The 18107-nt window shown below is 42.4% G+C and overlaps 1 protein-coding gene across 18 annotated transcripts in view; it reads left to right on the top strand.

Annotated features, from left to right (window-relative positions):
• Positions 1-18107, top strand: part of AFDN (afadin, adherens junction formation factor) — a 2152715-nt gene that overhangs the window by 264306 nt on the left and 1870302 nt on the right. For all 18 annotated transcript variants that reach the window (XM_086927064.1, XM_086927054.1, XM_086927053.1 and 15 more), the window contains exon 6: positions 3340-3497. In XM_086927064.1, the coding sequence (XP_086783190.1) occupies positions 3340-3497 (158 nt within the window). The remainder of the gene's footprint in view (positions 1-3339; positions 3498-18107) is intronic.

The raw sequence follows: 18107 nt of genomic DNA, 5'->3' as shown, positions 1-18107 counted from the left end.
CCCTAGCCTCTTTCTCTAGGGGTTTGTGGAGGCGGCCGGCCACAAACGTACCCACCTTATCTCCAGGGGTCCAGGCCGCTGACCGCGGATGAATTATTTCATCCAGGTCCAGCATACCCGAATTGTCGCCTGGCGTTAGCAGCGCACATGCTCTACTCTCTCCATGCGAGGGCTTCTTGGAATCAGTACAGTTCCAGATGTCTTGTGTCCGCTCCGCCTGCAATTGTAATTGCCGTGCGTCGGATTTCATCTCTAATTATGTTGAAAATGCTTTGTTGATTGCACAGGAGGGTTTTTAGTCCCTCCTGGTTGCCACCCTGTTATCTTTAGACCACACCCACCGGGATTGGATGTTTTACTTGCGGCGTGAGACAGCAGCTTTAATGTTTACTCATGGCACTTTCTTTTTTTACTATGTTGCAGAGTGCATGTGCAGACTTCTCGTGTTTCGCTGTCTGCGCTCGCCTATACACTTCCCATTCAGTTTGTTCCACCCCCTCCCTGGCTTCTCTCCCGCCCTGCTTTCACGCCGGCTCTGTTTATTTCGACCCGTCCCTGACCTCTCTTCTGCCGGGATTTCACATGGGCTGCATTTTGTTACTTGCAACATTGTGTTATAGCATTTTAACAAGAAGTGGTCGCGGTACACTGAAACACGCTGATGTCATTATGTCCATACTAAGCAAAGCACCCAGCATCCATGTTTTTTAAAAATTATTTTTCCATCCGCACAGAGATCTCGAACGCTAGACCGCACCTGAAAGTCTGCTTCCTTGCTTTGAGGTGCTCTCACCGGGTTGTTTAAATCTTCTCGGTTTATCACTTTGCTTTTGTTTTCTTTTTTTTAACAAATGCAGACACTTAGTGTAAAACCCCACCACCCTGGGACAGACACTAATGGTTATCCCGGGTGAAGACATTACCCCAGCAGCCAGCATTCAGACGCTTGGAAGCCCGGTGTTTGAAGCCTAAAAAACCCTCTGTGGTGAATGATAACTTTGACAGAACTCGGGTTTCTCACAGACTCGTTTAAAATGCTTGAGGAACTGAGAAAATATTGCAGTAAATTAGTCATGCCAACCACGTGAACTGTTTGAACAACATAGGCAGGACTCAAGCCTTTATTGCTGAAGTACACTGCGCTATGTGTGTCATCATGATGACGAAGAGCCGCCTGATCGAGACCGGGGAGGTAATTGGCAATGGCAACGAGTTGGGGGTCTGGTGGGGAGGCCAGTGGGACTGTGGCCAAAAGATAGGCACAGCAGGGAAGGATGGGGCGGATTACACGAACACGTCAGAGGGATAAAGCAGATTGGCTTTCCGGTTCAGACGGAAAGTGCGGGAAGGCTATAGGATAACAAACAGTCATAAGAAATTTAGTCATGCAATGCTTTGTACATGGCTTTACTTTTATAGACCTGATAAACGCTGACATGGTTTATTTACTAAACACAGCTTTGCAGGCAGAAAGAATCATGTGGAAGCACAACAGTATGTCTGAGGTTCTTCAGATTGTGAGGTATTTTCATGCACAAGGGGGCCCTGAATTACGACTTGTGGCGTTGACAGAAGTGAATTTTCATATTGAACCGTACATAGCGACAGACAGCTTTTATTGTCACACTGGCTGCTAAGAAAAGAAATCTAAGCAGCCTTCCCTTTTATTTTTTATCTAATTGACTTTTTTAATTGAATAATGGCTGTCTGTTGCACAATGCATGCCCTAACAAGCCTGCGCGTGGCTCCATGGAGCGGGCCGAAGAGCACTTTCGTTTTTGCTCCTTTCAGGAGTAGGTTGTGACTAGCAATGTCCACGCTTCTGCTTTGTAGCAAGGGATCGGTTCTTCCTGCAGGTATGAATGCAAGCCTGACAGCAAGACGTGAACTCGCCCCCCCCCCCCCCCCCCCCTTCCCCTGCCAGTCACCTTTGCTAAATGTTGTCGGGGGGACTCATACCCGCCTCTTCTCTGTGCAGCATTCCTTGGTAAGTTACTGGGATGTGCTGCACAGATAAAATAAATGTGTATTTATCATTCGTGAGCAGTTCACGGATTTGGGAGCAGTGGTGAAAGTATATAAAAGTTATGGCATCTGATCCTGAGAACAATGGGAGAGGGGTCAGTGAGTGTAGAAGCAGAGGCACACATGTAAAAGAACAAATGTTAGCCTGTTACATACAACTAACTGTATAATATAATGTGTAATGCACATACCTTAAATGATAAAAATGCTTTGTTCATCTGGGAAAGCTCAGGCGGTTAATGCTATCACTCCAGACCTCTCTTTCAATAGTAAGAGGATCAGTCATTTTTTTAAAATGAGTTTTATATAGCTCAAACTTGTTCTGCAGGACATGAGACTATTCCTGACCTGGTGGGTTCTTACTTCTGTATGTTCATAGGCTGGTAGTGTTGGGGTAGAGCTTTCCTTTTAGCTCTCCGAAGGTAACATTGTGGGACCAGGCTCAAAATGTCTCTTTAAGATAAGTTTGCACTTTTGTCCTATCGCTGAAGGTTGGTAGGGTGGGGAAGTAGTGTCTGGGGCATCCTTTAAACAAGCATTTGCAATGCAGTAGGTCTCACTTTTGCGAGAGTTTAAGCTATTAACATTGTAAATGACAATGCCTTTTATTTATGTTTTAAAAACCAAAACATAAATAAAAGGCATTGCCATTTACAGTGCCAATAGCTCAAACTTGCGTAAATGCGAGATCTATTGCATTTCATATGCTTGTTAAGTGTTGTCAGCCATACGTTATTTATGGAGAAGCACTGCATTGTCACTCAAACCTAATCATCAGGAATGGGTAAAGAAAGACTTTGAACTGGCTGTGCGGAGTTACTGTTTTGTTGTGGGTACGATTTATAACGTCCATAGTGTGAATGCGATTTCCCGAGTTGCTGCAGATTTGGTGCCTTTGTTTGTGGGAGGGCTGTGAATATATTGAATTAAAGCTGGGCAACTGTCAATAACAGATGATTTTCACCTAGGGGTTCTCAGCGACAGCAGATAAACAATGAGAGCGAAGCTTGAGTTGTCTAAGATGTCACTCAGAACCCCGAAGTAAAAAACTTGCCTTTAATTCTGCTACCAATATACAGTAATATGTGGTGTATGGATCCCTTACCCATCCAATAGAAATAATTGAGTGCAATGATGGAAATAGGGGGCCATAGTTGTATCACACCAGTGGAAAACAATATTTAATTTTAACGTCTGTGACCTAATTGCGGTAAACAACATTTAGATAAATCTGTTCAAATATAGTGGATGGGTGTGGAACCCATATATAATCATTATTATTATTAATAGAGGTTCTTTGTTTTGTGTTTCAAGGAGGGACGCTGAGGATTTATGCAGACAGCCTAAAACCAAACATACCATACAAGACAATCTTGCTGTCCACTTCTGACACGGCAGACTTTGCTGTCATTGCTGCTCTTGAGAAGTATGGATTTGAAAAGGAAAACCACACAGAGTTCTGTATCGCATGTGTAAGTAGCTGCAAACATTTTAGGATTTTTATAATGTGCAATACTAATACTCCGTTTCATACTACATCATGAGTCACCGCACCAAAGGTTGCTTTTTTCTGATGCATTTAACTAACACCACAACTTCACTCTAGAAAACTGCAACGTTAGAACATGACTTTTGGAGTCCAAACTTAGCACTCTTAATATGGGAGTAGTGGGTAGCTGAAATTGAGATGTGGATGTTTGAGTATTTGCTTATCAATTTATATTTTGTCTAAAGCCCAGACCAGGTGAGAAAACACACAAGAGTGCTGTAAAGTTATACAATAAATCCAAAAGAAATTGCATTAAAATATTTGGATTTACAAGCTACCAGACTGAAAGTTAGATATTTAAAAAAAGACGAACAAAGCTAATGGAAAGTGTAGTCTTTTAAGAGGTGTAAATAAATTAAATTTTTATCACTTAAAGATTGATGTTTTGCGGCTTGGCCCGGAATACCGAGCATACATTGTTTATCCGATAAAAGCAAAGTCCAACTTCACATATCTTTAAAAATCACTGCAGCTTTTTGCAACAGTTCTTTTTTTGTAGAATGTCGAACCTGTGTGTTGAAACTCTGCAACAGACACCATAAGTGGTCTTCTGGCGACTTCCAGTCTTTTAATGCAGTGTGCTAGGGAACAATGTCTCAACTGTCGGCAGAGGTTCCGTTATCTTTTTGGGTCTGATCCTGACCCTGTGCCAGAGCAGGGTGCACCCCAAGATGATGATGATGGTGAGGGGAGTAGCTTGCTTTCCCATAATTACACTGATGATGCCTTGTACTTTAATTTACACAACACCAGTCGACTTACTGTGCCTTGAGGGTCACCCCGGTCTTCTTCAGGGCATGTGTTGCTATCAGTCCTGCATTGGTCAAGCTGCAATTTGATCAAAGTACCAATTTTACTGATCACCCTGGATTCCAATTGAATCAGCATGTGTGGAGGGGATCCCGACAACACGGGAACACATAAACGAGTTTATTGCTAATGTAAATTCGACATGGCCTCGTAGGTCCTACGCGGTGATCCGAGAGCAGGCAACCGGACGACGTCGTTCCTCGGAACAGTTGTGTTCTTGGGAGACAGACCTGCAGGACGCCATGTCGAGTTTACATTAGCAATAAACTTGTTTATGTGTTCCCGTGTTGTCGGGATCCCCTCCACACATGCTGATTCAATTGGAATCCAGGGTGATCAGTAAAATTGGTAATTTGACCGAATTGCGGCTTGACCAATGCAGGACTGATAGCAACACATGTCCTGAAGAAGACCGGGGTGACCCTCATGGCACAGTAAGTCGGTCGAAACATGTTGACAACGGCGGTATAAGGAGGGTTGTTTTGAGAACTTGATTTTCTTTGGGAAACACTACCCATCCTTTTTTTTTTCTTTCTTTTAATCCTGGTTGCGGATTCTGTCAATAAATTCCTGTTTGGTATCCTCAAACCAGTTTTAACACTTCCTGATTAACTGCACGTGTTGCACTTTAGTTCGAGTCACAGGGTGACATTCACTGATCACATTTGTGTTTATGTATATATGTTGTGTGGTGTTACATTGTGTCCAGTGGTCTTTTATGTTCAAACCCCCTTCCCTATGCTCCGTCTAGAGTGTGGCTACACCTGGGCGTATTGTAAGCAGACCCGATGATGAAGCATGTCACATATTTCGGTGTGTGAGTGAGGGCAGTATTTTCAAAACAATCATTTTTGTTTTGTTGCACGGGACGATTTGGGTTTGATTTTGAATCTCCCCATCCCTCTATGTGTGTACAGACCATCTTATTATTCAACTACCATTTATTCAACGCAAAATGAAATCAGGCAGGGTCAGAAAGCAACCAAAGCGGAGGCAAAAATCAAGAACCACCAAGATCCCACTGGGAAACTCGACAGAATTATCTCCAAGCCTCCGGAGCAACACTAATATCAACGTACCCAATCTTTGGATCAATAAATCCCACCGAAAAATGTACATTCATAAAAGATCCAATCGCAGTTATTTATTCTACACAAGGTAAAATTACAGGTCTTCCTAAGCCTCTGACGCCGTACAAATTAAAACCTACACAGGATGAGGTTTCAAAGGTTAGTGCAGGTACAACTCTGATAGTAATGGAAGAAAAAGCAGATTGAAGCCATCACCACCAGTTAATCCAAACGACCGGCGTGGATAAAATGCATCAGTGTGTCAGTAATAAGCATATCATCCATGCATAAATGCATACAACAGTACAGCTCAGTCCACACCTTTGTTTGAACCAGCAATAGATAACTGTGGAAGTTGCTTGCAACATCTGCAATACTGGTAAACGCAATTGCCACTCCACTCCCAAACAACAACCAGTTAAAATCAACACACAGGCCGTCACCAGTCCTGTACAAAATCCTAGTGATTCCTGGATTGAGTCTCTCTCAATAACAAATAACTCAGATTTAATGCAGGCAATTGGAACCATCACTACAAACCCATATCAGACACAACTTACACTTCAATTGGAAGAGCAACCTCAATCAGTAAGAGAAATGTCAAGCCTTCATGATCACATTAAAAAGGTTGCAATATGTCCTGCAAATAATAATCATATTAGGCATAAAATGAATAACGAGCAAAAGCACAATCGGGAGCATACTTCTGAAAAAGATAATAAAGATCAATGCAAAATTTGAAGAACACAGAAGTATCCCAGTAATATGGAATTACCATTACGAATCAAGCAGTAAATGTACAAGTTAGTAATAAACCAATTTCCCTACATGGAAACCAACAACAATCATTAATAGAAATATTGAGCTCACTTGAACACCGAACAAAGGCGTCATTAGCCCAGTAAATAACGGTAACGGAAACAAAATATACAATAGTAAACATGATGACACACCTGAGAGAGGCTGCACACCCAATCCTGCTGGGTCCACACTAGAACCTAATGTTTAAAGGAATTCCAACACCAGTCACGAGGCAATGGGAAGGAGTCATAAAATTGATGGAAAGATAGAAGCTCTTAAAATCTTGCATACCTCTCTAATAAAAACGTTACAGACATCAATAAATGAGCTCAATATGTAGTCAGAGAAGCTTGATAATCAAATTAACCTGATGAACATTATAGCAGATTATATTGCTGGAATAAACATCAAATTAGATTCACTGACCAGATTATTGCTAAAAGCAGCACATCAATCTTAGCTCCAGTAACCTAATGTGTGTGCTGCAATATAGTTGAAATCTAAGTGAACTACCAAGCATCTTAATGAACATTCAAAGGGAATGCAAACAGCCCGCCCAGCCATCATAGTTACAACGTGCAGTTGTTACAGATACATCAAATGGCAATAAGACACAAACAACAGTATCGCACAATATAGCGGTGGCGGCTCCACCGAACAGGCAAACGGTTCCCATACCTTCATTTTCGTAAAAAAACAAACAACTTCACATCAACGGACAAAGGGACTCAGTCAAGGAATTGATGACAAGGTTTTAACTATAGAACCACAACCATTACCATCCGTTGCCTTTGACAATGTGCACAGAAACTTAGTGGATGGGCCAACAAACTCCCCCAATGACGATTTAAATAAACCTCCAGCCGCTCTGCTGAAAAGATAGAAGAAGCGTGCTAGGAAAGCCAGAATGCACCTCCATAATAGCAAGGAAATAGACCATCAGGTGATCGGCCTCTATCCAATTTTCAACTTTAAGGAGGAAAAAAATCAGTCCTTAACCGTCATTGCAGCAGACAGCGGCCACAATGAAGTAGGGGTGAAGCATCTTAAAGATCAACAGGTGTCATCGAAAACGTTAAGCCTAATAGTTGGATAATCTTTTATTTCAAACAAATCATCCGTTCTAAAAAGGGTACACAAGATTTACACGGGATGTGGATCCGGGTGAAATGCAATACACTTAGCAACAAGGAATCCTATAGACCGTAAAAAGGCGCCCTCCACGAATGACACCAGAGTAATTGATGGCATATCAAATAGAATCAGCATTGGTGCTACCAACTTACACAGGATAACTGCTAAAAAAAAAAACGTACAAAATAGGCAGGCCCCAAATCTAACAGTCTAGTTCATGATTTACGTCCTCGCTTGGCGACAAATACCCCTGCGGGGGAGAGTGAGAAATCATATTGCAGAAAGGGTTCCAGCCTGGTAGAGAAACGAGTGACTGGGTCTTGATCACATTTAATCCTCTGCATGCTAAAGAGCAAGGTCATGGCCCGAACGGGCAACCTGGCAATCAAAGCAGTGGCCCAGCCCTCATGTTTCAACTAAGAGCCAATGATCGAACACAACACTCGAGACTACTTAAATAGAGGAAACATCCTGAGCCTAATGGCAGCTATTCCAACATTAAAGCACCTAACTTCTAAGGACCAGCTGTCAATAGGGTTCATTCAACAGGAGGGCAACAAAGGAATGGATAACACCCTGTCAACTTGGAAGTCAGAGGAAACTGGTTTAGCCATTTTAAATCACGCGCCTCAATTTGAGTGTTGGGGTATATCTTTGTCTATTCCGACTTTTAAAAAAAGGGTAGCCCACACCCTTGCTACAGCAGCAAAGAATTATGTCCAACGATTCCAGCATAAGGCCTGTTCATTCGGTATTACACGGCGCAAGAGGTAAAGAAGACATTAAAGACCCTTTACTGCCAGCACAAAGAGAATGACCTAGATGGATGAATAGCAGAGATGACCATAGGCCGATAAACATCCGGTCATGGAATATAGCAGGGGCAAAGCGTGACCTGCAGGATAATGTACCCCCAGAGTACTGGAATAACTACGAAATAGTAGTGCTCCAAGAAACATCGCTAATAGCTCCAGTCCAGATCGCAGGGCGCATTCTTCATCATGTAAAGGCTACAAGGACCCAGCAACATGGGAGACCAAAGGTTGGCCTAGCAGTCTACATCTCGACGATTCTAAACTTTACTGCCCACCACAACAACAGACATGCAAATTATAAAAATGGATCTGGGATGCAACAAAAACGCAAGGACAATTATTCTTATCAAGTATAAGAATAAAAAATAATTATTTAAGACCTTAATTGCAATCACATCGGAACCCCGGTTTGAGCATCCCGCGTGGGAAATAATTCTAACCAGAGATTTCAATTCAAACTTGATATACACTCCAGAGAAAGACAACTATTTCATCGCAGCTAATGCAATATGGGCAGTACAAAATCAAGTGCACCCCAACTCCCTACAAACGGATCCAATTGGGCAACAATTAGTGACAGACCTAGAGCATCTGGGGATGCGAGTACTCAACAGCAGAGTGGCTTAGGATAGATCACCAAGCTGCACAATGTACAATTGTCACATTACCTCTGCTGGATCAAAGGCATTTTCAATTATATACTCTACAGAAAGCGATCATTCTAGTCAACACCTCAAACTACTGATCTCATTTCCAATGCACATGGAAGCAGTACCCGAGATCGGAACCACAACAATGATACATTTTAAAAGATTATGATGGACTAGTAGCACACTTCCCCAAATTGCAGATTGCGCAAAGGATCTGTGGGCACCTCAAGACCCACAACATAGCTCGATGATAGAAATTTGGGTTACCTTTTTAACATATCTCCCCAAGGATGCTAAAACAACAAGTCTACATGGAAGCACGATGCCCACCGAACGCAGATTCTTGAGTCTGACAGCTAAAAACGTAAGGAAAAACGTACGAGCTGCTATTGGATCTACAAGGGGTAATAACGCATCAAAAATGAAACGGTAGCAAATACAGCAACTTGAAAAGGGGCTCAAAAAACAATTCTGAAAGGATAACAAAATGCAGCAGGACAAATTTTGGTTGAAACTTTTGTGTAACGCTAGAAGATCAAAGCCCTTTGGGATCAAGTGAATTCCCTGGTAAGAACGCCAAAAGTGATAACCTTGATGTGTGACAGAACAATCCTGGGCAGATCATGTAACCGCTACCTTCTCCATAACATCTGAGACGCGCATTTGAGCCCAGCAACCCACAGAGCACAAGCAGAAATAATAGAGGTTCTTGGAATAAATATAGAGGATAAATCGTATATCGCAATCAATACCTCTATGGACTCAGAAAGCCTAAATCATTCATTCATGCACTACTCCCAAGATGAAATTGTAAAAGTTATAGCCAAGGGCAGGTCAGATTGCGCCCCAGGCCCGAATGGCATTCCACAGGCATTATATAAACAATACCCCAATTTTTGGGCAGCACCATTATCTAGCTTGTTTGATGAGGTGAGCACTTTAAACCACCTGCCAGCTACCTGGAGAGGCTCAATAATAATTAAAATTTTTAAGGGTGGGGAGCAACCTCACCCAGCCAACTACTGTCTGATTGCCCAAATTGATGCAGATGCGAAGTATTACTCCTCATTAATCCTTGCAGATCTAATAAGCTGGTCCGAAAGTAATAAAATAATTCCCATCAACCAGTCTGGCTTCCGAAGTGGCACTGGCCCCATTTCGAATGTACTCGCGCTGGGTCTAATGGCAGAAAAAAAGTTTACGACAACGAAAGAACCTGTTTTTATGCTTTATCGATTTTAAAGCTGCATTCGATCGAATCAATAGAGGCATTCTATGGCACAAGCTAAAACAGTGGGGCTTGCCAGAACGAATACTAAAACCGATAATGGAATTATACTCTGATACGTGGATGCAAGTGAAAATAGCTGGCAGGACGAGGCTCTCAGGAACATTTTATACAAAGGACGGCCTAAAGCTAGGATGTGTCCTAGCACCACACTTATTTAATCTATTTGTGGCGGACTTCTCACCAAAGCTGGATAAAATCAACTCGCATTACCCTGGGAACGCTACAGATTACACATTTATTTTATGCCGACGATATAGTCCTAGCAAGCCACACTAGAATTGGCCTTAAAGAGCGATAGATGAGTTGGGGAACTTTGCCAGGAAGAACTTGCTGGAGATAAACGTTACAACAACCAAAGCTATGATTATAAGTCGAGACATCCATAAACAATCATCATTTGAACTTAACAACGTGAACCTGGAAGTAGTAGGTAGCTACAAATATCTAGGGATACATTTGGATGAAAGACTAACCTTTCAAAAACAGAATGAGCCAACGCAAAAAAAGCTAAATGGACTTAAGTTTGCATTTTGCTCAATATCAAAAAGTGTAAAAGGCTCCTCTTTCACCCCACTACTAGATACCATGAAAGCAAAACCTCTACCCACTCTACCATACGGAAGTGAAGTTCAGCATGGAAAGACGCTACGACGCTGGATAGTCCCCCCAACGCGAGCATATAAAATAGTATTCTTGCTCCCACATAATGCCTCACCGGTGCAGGTTCGGTTAGAATTTGGGCTACAACAGCAACAGCTGCACAGAAGATATGTCACAATAAAAGCCTGGTACAAAATCTGGCGTAACAGAGAAAACGAGATCAACAATATGATTTGGAATGCGTTAGAAGGCGACCCACAGTCTCCCTACTCAGAATATCTTCAATCATCTTTACAGTCCATTAATATGATAGTTCTTTGGCAGCAGAATCTCCCATTTACCACCTTCCAGCAAATCCTGAGGAAGGAAGCAAAGGTACACATTACTGGAGGATAAGGCCATCCTGAGCAAGCCGGCCCATGCATGGATGGTCCTGCAATCCTAGATGAAATTGCAACCCACATCATATCTGGGTCAGCCTTTTTCTTCCTATTTAAAGTCCAAGTGTATTGCAATCCACTTTGGTAAATTGCCATTGAATGCAGACCATCCAAGTTGGAAATATCAGGGCCCTAAGTCATGTAGTCATGTGGATCACCAATACCGGATTTTATTCACTTAGTTTGCATCTGCCCAGCTCTAAGCGAGGATCGCCAGAAATTGTTAAAGGGACCAATCAACTCAAGAGGCATTCATTCCTATAGAATTGCAATATTAAAGTTCCTCCATCCGGAAGATCCACAGCTCAACTGTTTAATAAAAGTTTTAACCAATCACGAGGAAGAATTGAAACAAGGCTAATGGCCTGGCAAAATGGCCAGTTTCTTCTGTCCACCAAGCTAGATCTGTGCAAATGTAACCAATAAATTAACTATTACTGAACATACTATCATATAATGTAAAAAGAGCAGCAGAATGGCACTTTAGATACCATGTTGTTATGTACTGGTCAAATGTCTCTTTTATTTGTAACAAGATGTAGTGCAATCTTTTGTGATGATAAATTGTTTTTTCTCTTTTAATAAGCATTAAAATAAATAAATAATTCATGGACATTTTAATGATGCTGTGCATCGTGACGCATCGGCAAATTTTTATGTTTTTAATTAACTAAACAATAAATTTATTCTGAATCTGAATCAGTAAAGGAACGCTACTTTGCCACTAGCCTTCCAGTTGGGATTCAAAACGGATCAATATTTTTTGGCATACATTTATTTTGTTTAGCCAGTTTGGCCGTGGGGTCTGTAAACGCAGTCTGCCTGTTGGGACGCTACACACTTTGGGACATGGCCAGTGAGAGCTCGAAGGCTGTCCTGGAAGATCCTTGGCCCAGATGATACGTAATGGGCAGGAAGTGACCAAATATGTTTATCCATGCAGGTTTGGATACCACAGATTGCCTTGACAGAGCAGTTAGTACCATTGTGGTTCTTCTTTGAATTGCCTTAATGAAGTCTACTGGGCTTTCTGGCAATGCTAAAGCTTTGCTGATGGAGGACATAATACCCTCTGATGTGTTTCATCTCTTCAATGAGAAGGCAGATTCCACTTTGGTATGTTTTAAGGACAGTAGTGCTGCAGCACTTTCTTTGGGCAAACCTGTGTGTTTGCCTCTGCCGAATAAATGCTGCACCCATTATGGAAATATGGGGCTACTCATGAATTATGGCATATAGACAGCACTCGCCTTCCCAGCGAGTGATGGAAAAGATAGCTCGTTCCCTTTGAATCTACGTAAGCTGATCTGGCAGACAATTTGCAGGCTAGCAGAGGCACCAGTCTTCCAACTCCCCCGTCCCTGCTACAATAGGTGACAAACTGCTTGAGTTTACCCTTAGTGGTGCATGTCCTCCCGGTTGGGTGCAGAATCTGGGACTTCCTTCTACTTTGGCGATCTGTCACATCTGACAAATGGGTCATGTAAATTATTCAAAATGGTTATGCCATACTTTTTCTATTCTCCTCTCCCAATATCTCTTCCACACCAGAGTGGATTTCAGAAGAGCATCTGTCCATCCTGTTATGGGAGGGGTGCCACATGCTCTCAAAAGTTGCCATAGAATTGCTATTGGACTCTGAGATAGGCAGAGGTTGTTGCTATCCTCATTTCCTTGTCCCGAAAACGGTTGGTGCCTGAAGCCAATCTTGTACTTCTGTCCCTTCAGCAGCTTCCTGCGGAAGGGCAGATTTGAAAGGCTCACACAGACCCTGATCCTGTCTGCTCTGGGCCTGGGCGACTGAATGGTACCTTTGCACTTGTAGAATGCGTAATGAAAAATTTCCTAGCTATCGTAACAAAGTTATGATGCTGGTTCAAAGATTGTCCACCACCAGAGCCGCAATGGAGGAGACTGGTTTGAAATAAAACTTGTTAAAGGTTGAATCTAAAGACCATTCTGCTGCATTCAAGAGATCCTCCAAATGGTCTCCTAGAACAAACACCTTGGAGGCCATTGCTCTAGGAGCGGAGTGCCCACCGAACATTTTGGTGTCAATTCCCAGCTTCTGCATGATCCGTCACACCCACATTGCAATGTTCGGATAGAAGACTGTTAGGAAAGGCTTCCTCAGCACTATCAACAGCTGCTTGTTCCCGTGAGGCCGAAGCTCCGATGTCATACTTTCATATGCCTGGATAAATCTGGCCACAGACAGCTTTGGTACCTCCGAAAAAGCCGGATAGGAAATTACTCGAGAGTTGCATTTGTTGCGCCTGGACACGTGGAAGGTAACTCCCTCTGTGGTGAAGAACCTCCCTGTGATATCTAAGGCTCTGACATCTGACACTCTTCTGCAGGAGATAACACAGCAGAATGGCTAACTTAGCCGACAACTGCTTCCGGGATAGGTATCTGTTACTCTGTCATGAGAGTAGGAAATGTAAGCCATTATTCATGTCCTAGAAGACCGAGTACCTGGGTTCAGGCGGTAAAGAGAGCCTAATGCTGTGAAGTAACTTACCCTACTGGTGTGCCCACAATAGTTACATGGCCTGCTGGAATCTGGGATCTGAATGTATTCACGGATCTGTAGGCCATACATCCTGTTTTCAAGGAGGCCAAAAAATTCAGGATGTGAACAGCGTGTGTCCCGAACTGGATCAAGTCTCCGCTGCAGACACCAACCTCGACCCTCAGAACTAAGCGGTACTGTACCTCTTAACAGTGTTGCGTTCTAATCTAGGACCCTGATCGATACTGTGACCTTATGCCCCTATACGGCTATAATCTTCTTGTACCCCTATATTGGCATAACCGATCAAATGCAATATTCAGAAACTCATCTCTGGCCTCACACGAACAGAGCCACATTTCAGAATCGCTTCCTCTGCCACTTCCTTTGCAGCTAATTAGTGCAATGACCTAGCAGAAGTTACTATCTAAGATTCCTAGATTAACACTCCGAGTTCTTCAACAAGATAAAAACTCAGCAACCTGGGAAAGCCCCGCTTGCTATGTTTTGATTAGTAATAGAACTCTAATGAGCACTGATAGACGATCACTTCCTAGTGACATCTTTATTGACGTCTTATGTCCAAAAACATACGTCAAACAAGGCACCTTTCAGGTATAAATATTACCAACGTTGCCTTAAGCAAACGCTGCTGTTTTCGCTGATGCTGCTGCTGTTTCACTGAAGCTGAAGCTGCTGTTATGCTGATGATACCATAGCTGCTATCGCTACTGCTATCGCTGCTAACTAGCGAACGATGGTGTGGTGAACTTAGGAGCTGAACAGCCGTCCCCTGCAAGAGCCCAGCAGATGCAAGCTGCCCGCGGACGCTGCCCCTCCTCCTCCTCGACGCGCTGAGAGAGACGCTGTCTTTTCTCCTGCAGAGAAATCCAGCTCCGGCGTTTCTAGTCTACCCTTGCGGGTGACTGGGATATCGAGTTCCCTAAAGGAGATACCAGACCTCCATCATTCTATTCCAGAGGTATGGTGTTGACTAAACCCTTAGAGAGAATTCTTGAAGCAAACCTTGGCAAAACCAACTTAACTTAAAGCTACTTACTTACTCCCCTCCCAAGTATTAGGCTTAGGTCAGGTACACTGGGGTAGGCGTAGTTAGAAGCACCAGTTGAGTATTTTAGCCTAATGTATATATGAATGTATGTATGTTTTATTCAAATTCAAAATATCTTTATTCGGGTTCCATATGTGAAAACCATAAAAGTACATAAAAACACAATAAATATTAAAAAACCGTTATTCATTCATTACAAAAAAGTTATAAAAAACGTTTTCGAGATCCTTGTTAGATAGAAAGCTGTTACATATCGTTATAAGTTCATACGGTGCCTAATGCATAGTTTTAAATATTGTGCCACAGATTTTGTCATCACAGTATTTTCCAATAATTGCAGTGCCAGGTAGGCAGGGCGACATCTACGGATGTTCATGACTTTTAGTACTGGTAATATCCACCTCCTGCGTAATAGCGTATAAAATTTACAAAAGAAAAGGACGTGAATTGTAGACTGTGGAGATGTAAAGGTCGCAGGGACACGCCGAGATGTTATGAGTCCATACGTTCTGGGTGGGAAATAAAACCATAAAGTGATCTAAATTGAGCCTGACACGAGTAAGGAGAAGTTTTTCAAATTGCGACAAGTCGTACTGCAGATAAGGTTGAATGTTTGGGACCAACTGTATCAGTAGGCATTGTTGAACTGACGGCTTGCCTATTTCGCACAGCATCCGTAATTCAGATAAATGCGACAGACAAAGTGATTTTAGGTCTTTTTTTGTTATGTCTGTTACAGACGGTGGGTCGTCAAAGAATCTCGGGAAGCCAATGTCAGTGAAAAAAGATTTTACATAGACCAACCATTTTATCTTTTTCATGTGGTCTAATTTCATGCAGTCCTCTATTATTGTTCTTGTGAGATGGCATTCGTCCGTGGCCCATATTCTACGCCATAGCATGATAGGCTGAATCTTAATGATGTCAGATATATAATGTACTCCGAGTTCGAGGTGACAGCCAAATGTAGTAGTGCTTTTTGGAACAGCCAGTAGAAACTTTAGGAAGGAGTTTTCGACTTTTTGTAGTTGTTCTACACTCGTTGTACTCCAGACTCCTGCTCCAAAGGTGGCTGTACTAATACATTTTGCGTTATATATCTTGATCATTTCGTTCGGAGGTCTTTTTCCCCAAACGAAGTGAGAATGCTTTTAAGGCACCGACTGTTCTTATTAGGGCTAACTTTCTGGAATTGATTGCTTCTCTCCAGTTAAACGCCTCGTCAATGGTTATGCCAAGATAAGGATATGTGTTGACTCTTTCGAGGGGCAGATTGTCCACGTAGATTTTCTTCTCTTTTTTCCCTCTGTTGCCAGCATGCATTACATAAGTTTTCCTTATGTTCACTTTTAGGTTTAAACTGGTCATAAAGGTACAATAGTTGTTTAAGGCCCTCTGAAGCTGGACTGATGTTCGCGCCAGAATTACCGCGTCGTCGGCGTATAGTAACGCTGGAATCTGCCGACGACCGGCTTCCGGGAGATCTTTAACGCCCTTTAGCATTGCAGCCTCTAGACCGTTCGTGTAGAGCGTAAATAGGAAGGGGGCCAGCACGCACCCTTGTCTGACCCCCTTCTGAATTGGGAAGCTATTGGTTAGTTGTCCTGCTGTTCCAAATCTAACCTTTCCCGTGGCACCGGTGTATAGCTCACGGAGGATATCTACTATGGATGGTTCTATCCCCATTTGTAGCATTATTGTCCAAAGCTTCGAATGTTCCACGCAGTCGAAGGCTGCTGTGAGGTCGACGTACACCATATGTAGGCAGGATTATTTGCTGTTACATATTTTCCAGCAAGTAGTGTTAGGTTCAAGACTTGATCCACCGTGCTCAGCCCTGCCCTGAACCCATATTGAAGGTCTGAGAGTACCTCTTGCTCTTTTGACCACTCCTGGAGTCGATTAAGAAGTATACGCCCTAGCATCTTTCCAATCGAGTCCAGGAGGGATATGGGGCGGTAGCATGTGGGACTGTCTCTGTTGCCCTTTTTAAAGATAGGGACCAGGATCGATGTTGACCAGGAGTCAGGAAGGCCAGTATCTTTTGCTGCATTTAACACTTTGGTTAAAAGAGGAGACCATAATTCTGGGAGAATTTTGTAGAGATCCATAGGAATAGAATCTGGTCCTGGTGCTTTACCAATTTTGGCGGATTTTATAGCATTTGTTGTTTCTTTGAGTGTGAAATGTATCTCTATCGGGTATTGCACCAGCGGGAGAGGATCTTGAAAAGTTGGGTCTGTAGATTTGACCTCTCCAAAAACCCCTGAGACGTGTTGTACCCAATCTTCTGCACTTATGGCGACATCCAAGGAGGGGCCAACGTTGTTGTCAGTTAGAAAAGGGGTTTTAACTGTTTCCCAGAAGGCTGCACTGTCTTTTAGGGTACTACTTTTTAGGAGTTGGGTACAAAGCTGTGCTTGTAACTCCTTTTTCCTTTGTTTGATTGCCTGTGTGTAAGATTTCCTTAGTTTGATTACCTCTTCTCTGTTTCTTGGTTTTTTTGTTAAAGCTTTCTTTAAGTTGGAATAAGCTTTTGTGCACTTTGTGTTAAACCAGCCGTTTCTTGAGGTATTATTTTGTTTAATGGGTCTGGTTAATTCATTACTTATTGTTTTCGCTATTACGTAATAGCTATTCATAATCTCTGTTGCGTTTGTAGAAGGATCTAGGCATTTATCAATTTCATTACAACATGTTTTTATTATTTTCGCACTGGTGAGTTCTTGATCTACGTTGCCCCATCTAAGGGTATACCCGTTTAATCTGTTTAGTGGTAATACTTCTTGGTGTAGCAAACCGGGATGAGCCTTTTCTGTTTTCTTTTGGAGATCTGGTTCTTGAAACGTTAATCTAAGTGGGGAGTGGTCACCAAGTGCATTGCTGTCCACATCAAATGATTTTATGCGCATGGCTTTGTTGCTGGATATCAGGATGTAATCTATTAACGTTTCAAATCCTCTGCCATGAAAAGTTGAGGAAAATTGAGTAATAGGCGTTTTTAACATGTTTGCAAACCCTATATCTAGTTCAGTCATGATGGCCTGCGTGTTGGTGCCTTCGGGGGTGTGGCAAAAATGAGGTAGGGAATTTCCATATTCGTCTGTAATCCCGCAAATAGAGGCATCGCTTTTTTTACATAAATGAAGATTAAAGTCGCCTCCCCAAATTATTGTATGTGAAGCTCTAGCATGTTTTCTCTTTAGATCGTTAATTTCTTCAGAAATTTCATTTAAGGCCTTGGAAAACTCCGTTGAGGTCATGTTGTTATAGAAGTTTATGAGGGTATAAACCTCTTGATTAATTCCTTTGATGTTAATAATCTGAAAGTTCTG

This window comes from Lissotriton vulgaris, chromosome 6 (genome assembly GCF_964263255.1).
Source record: "Lissotriton vulgaris chromosome 6, aLisVul1.2, whole genome shotgun sequence".
Lineage (NCBI taxonomy): Eukaryota > Metazoa > Chordata > Amphibia > Caudata > Salamandridae > Lissotriton > Lissotriton vulgaris.
This window is presented reverse-complemented; position numbering and strand designations above follow the sequence as displayed.